Below are 3,257 nucleotides of genomic sequence, written 5' to 3' on the forward strand. Positions count from 1 at the left end.
AATGACAACAGTGTTTGTTGCTTAATCCAATAATCAGTTCATTTGATCCTCTTAAGGAAACAGTCACTGAGCCCTGATCCTGCACACCGTTACATTTGTGTATGAGTTTATTTATATACAGAATCCCACAGAAATAAATGTGATTTGTTTGTGTGGGTTAACTTATACACGTGCGTAAGTTCACAGAATCAGGAACTTACACTGTAAGTTTTAAACAAGGCAATTTATCAAATTAGGTCTTGTTGCATTATACACAAAGTTGAGTCCAAATAACACACGTAGCTCCCCCTTTAAATTAATTCAAGGCTACTTAAACAGTGAAAAAAAAGGTTTTAAAACTGAAAAAGAAAGGAACCCCTCAATTTTTTTTTTTGACATTTAAAGGAAGCAAACTGTTCTCTTCTTTAGAGAACTTTATCACTTTCTCGAGAACCTTGGACAAGGTCATCAGAGGTGGGGGTTAACAGCTAAGCTGCTGTTGCTCCCTCAGCCTAAAATTCAGTACCTCCTCCCCAGTGTGCAACCATATAAAAAAACCTGAGAGGGACTAGGAGTGAAAATGACCTGCCCAAAGTCATAGTTAGGAAGATATATCAGGACAGAAAAGCTCATGCTTATTCTCCCTCTATAACTGAATCTATGCTTCCACTCATCATGGAGTTATCAGAGTTGCAGCTCAGGTTTCAATAACCAGCTTGAATGCCAGGTGCTCCAGGATGAAAGGGGGTAATCATACCCTGATATTTATTAAATAAAAAGCCAGAAAAAAGGGAGAATATTTTTATACTGCATTAAACAGCAGCTACACATACACTGGTTAACTATGTAGTTGATCTTTAAATGTGCTCTTCAGTATTGAGAAGACAATATAACAGCAAAAACAAAAACCAACAAAAACAGATGCATTAGAAACTGGTTTTCTTTGACAATATTCAGGCTGAATCAACTACAAAATCAAATTTAAAAGCACAGGATAAAGAACTGCAGAGACATAATTTAATAATATTTTTGAAGACAAATACTTTGCATTACCTCAACTATTTTGAGGAGTTATATAATAAAGAGCGATCATGCTTCAAGGTCACTCTGCAGTGCAGCTGTGAAAATCTTCCACATAAGAAACATAATTCCATTCATCTATCAGCTATTAACACCGCAAGCTCTTAAAGAAACTCAGCACCACCAAGTGGCTTAGTACCTCATCTACACGCTCACCTGTTGGAATGACACATTCTGGTTTGCCCAGAATTGTTGATTCCACATTTGAGTTTCTTGTCTAAATTCCCTAAGTCTTCGTTCCAGCGATGATTCATGTTTAGGAACATAAAATATTATTGGTCGGAGGTTTGAATATCTGTCAGGAGGGCCGATCCAATCATTACAAGAATGTGCCGGAGGGCAGAAGCTTGAAACCTTGGGGAAAAAGAAACGAAAGGAATAACAAGCATTTGGAATTATTTAGATTTTGTACATAAGTTCACAGAAACATATTATAATACAGGTTTTAAAGTTCTACTCAGCTGTGTGAAGTAACTGAATATTTGAAAAAAGAATGCGAGTTTGGTTTAATCTGATTTAAATTTACTACAGTAATTCATGATTCACTTCTATGCTTGGCAACGTGACAGAGATGCACAAGTGACCTGTGAGTCATACAACAAACATGGATCACATACACAACAAATGACTGTTTCACTTAACATTTTGTCCCGTTAAGATTTTTGATAGCAATACAAGGGACTGCAGTGTCCCCTTCCATTGTATTTAAATTCCCTTTTACTAAAAACCCTTTATTTCTGCAAGTCCATTTATACAGCCTGACAAAGTAGGCTGTAGGTTATGAAAGCTCATGCTTCTCAGAACCAGTTAGTCTCCAGAGGCCACCCGGCCCTGCCTTCGAAACTTCTGTGGTATTATTTTCTATTTATTCTTTGCTTCTGCGTGTCCAATAATAGCAAGTAAAGACTCCCCAGGGAGTTGTCAAAGCTGGAGCAGGGAAAACACCCCATTTCTAGCACACCTTGTTAATAACTCATTGCTTGGTTTGGGAAAATAATTACTTTTTTGTGGTTTAGTTTCCCAAACTGTGCAACAGGCAGGGATTTCTTAGTGTGATATCTTTTATTGGACCAACCACATAGCTGGGATGGAGTCAGACAAGCTTTTGGAAGCTCAGACCTGATGAAGGTGGCCTTGCATTCAAATGCTTGTCTAATTCTATCCCAACTAGGTGGCTGGTCTAATAAAAGACACCACCCTAAGAAATCCTCTTCTTTTGCACGATTCCTGGACCATCACAACCTCGGCATCGTTCCAACGCTGCCACTTTCCTCAAGTGCGAACATGGCGAGTTTGTCTCTGCCAGGGATGTTCACAGCTCCCTCAAGCACGCAGAGCTGTCCATGTGAAAGGCACAACAGAAACAAACTGGCTACAAATTGATTGAGAGCAGGTTCAGGGTTGATATCAGGAGGCATCACTTTACAGTGAGGGCTGCCAGGCTCTGGAAGGGGCTCCCAAAGGAGGTGGTGCTCTCCCCTACCCTGGGGGTCTTCAAGAGGAGGCTGGATAGATATTTGGCTGGGGTGTTACGATCCCAGCACTCGTTCCTGCCCAGGGCAGGGGGTCGGACTTGATGATCTAGTCAGGTCCCTTCCAACTGGAGAAACTATGAGCATGGCATAAAGCGTCCATCTCCAGAGCAAATCCCAGTTAGTTTAATCCATAAATTGTGGGGGAGCTCGTAGCCCAGTGGAGGGGAACTGGGTTGCTTATGAAGCGCTAGAACTTGACGATCCGTCAGAACAGCCAGCCCAAAACTGGTCTAGCACGGCCAAGCCAGGAGTGGCCTGTGTCGTACAGCCCGTGAATTACGATAGGGCAGGGCCCGCGACAGCGTTACCACCCATTACGGTAGGGCGGGGCCAACGGCCACAGAGTCCCGCGCCCCTCCTGCCACACCTACCCCGCCGCGCCCCCGCTCGCCTGACCCCACCCCCTGGGCGCGCGCCGGCCCCGAGCAGCTGCAGCGGCAACGGCAGAAGCAGCAAAGCCGCAGAGCGCTTCGCGATGCGGCCGCCATTGGCCTCTCAGCGGCGCCTGCTTTACGGCACTGTCGTAAGAGCGCAGCGGGCCAACCGAAGCGGCTCCCGGGATTCCGCCCCCAGCGCCCCGTCAGGGGTAGGGCGGGACTGGACGCAGCGGCGCCCTCCCCCAAGCCCTCGGGCTCGCCGCCGGTTGGCCACTGCCGGGCCCGG

General features: G+C 45.0%; 1 protein-coding gene across 1 annotated transcript in view; it reads right to left on the reverse strand.

The window, feature by feature from the left end:
- The window catches only part of APOPT1 (apoptogenic 1, mitochondrial), a gene marked incomplete at its 5' end in the record, with an annotated part of 23,537 nt that extends 20,284 nt beyond the window's left edge, over positions 1-3,253 (reverse strand). The window contains 2 exons of the mRNA XM_019519899.1: positions 1,216-1,413; positions 2,966-3,253. Coding sequence (XP_019375444.1) covers positions 1,216-1,413; positions 2,966-3,253 — 486 coding nt within the window. The remainder of the gene's footprint in view (positions 1-1,215; positions 1,414-2,965) is intronic.
- Between the last annotated feature and the right edge of the window lie 4 nt (positions 3,254-3,257).

This window comes from Gavialis gangeticus, unplaced genomic scaffold (genome assembly GCF_001723915.1).
Source record: "Gavialis gangeticus isolate Ggan-Ray unplaced genomic scaffold, GavGan_comp1, whole genome shotgun sequence".
NCBI lineage: Eukaryota > Metazoa > Chordata > Crocodylia > Gavialidae > Gavialis > Gavialis gangeticus.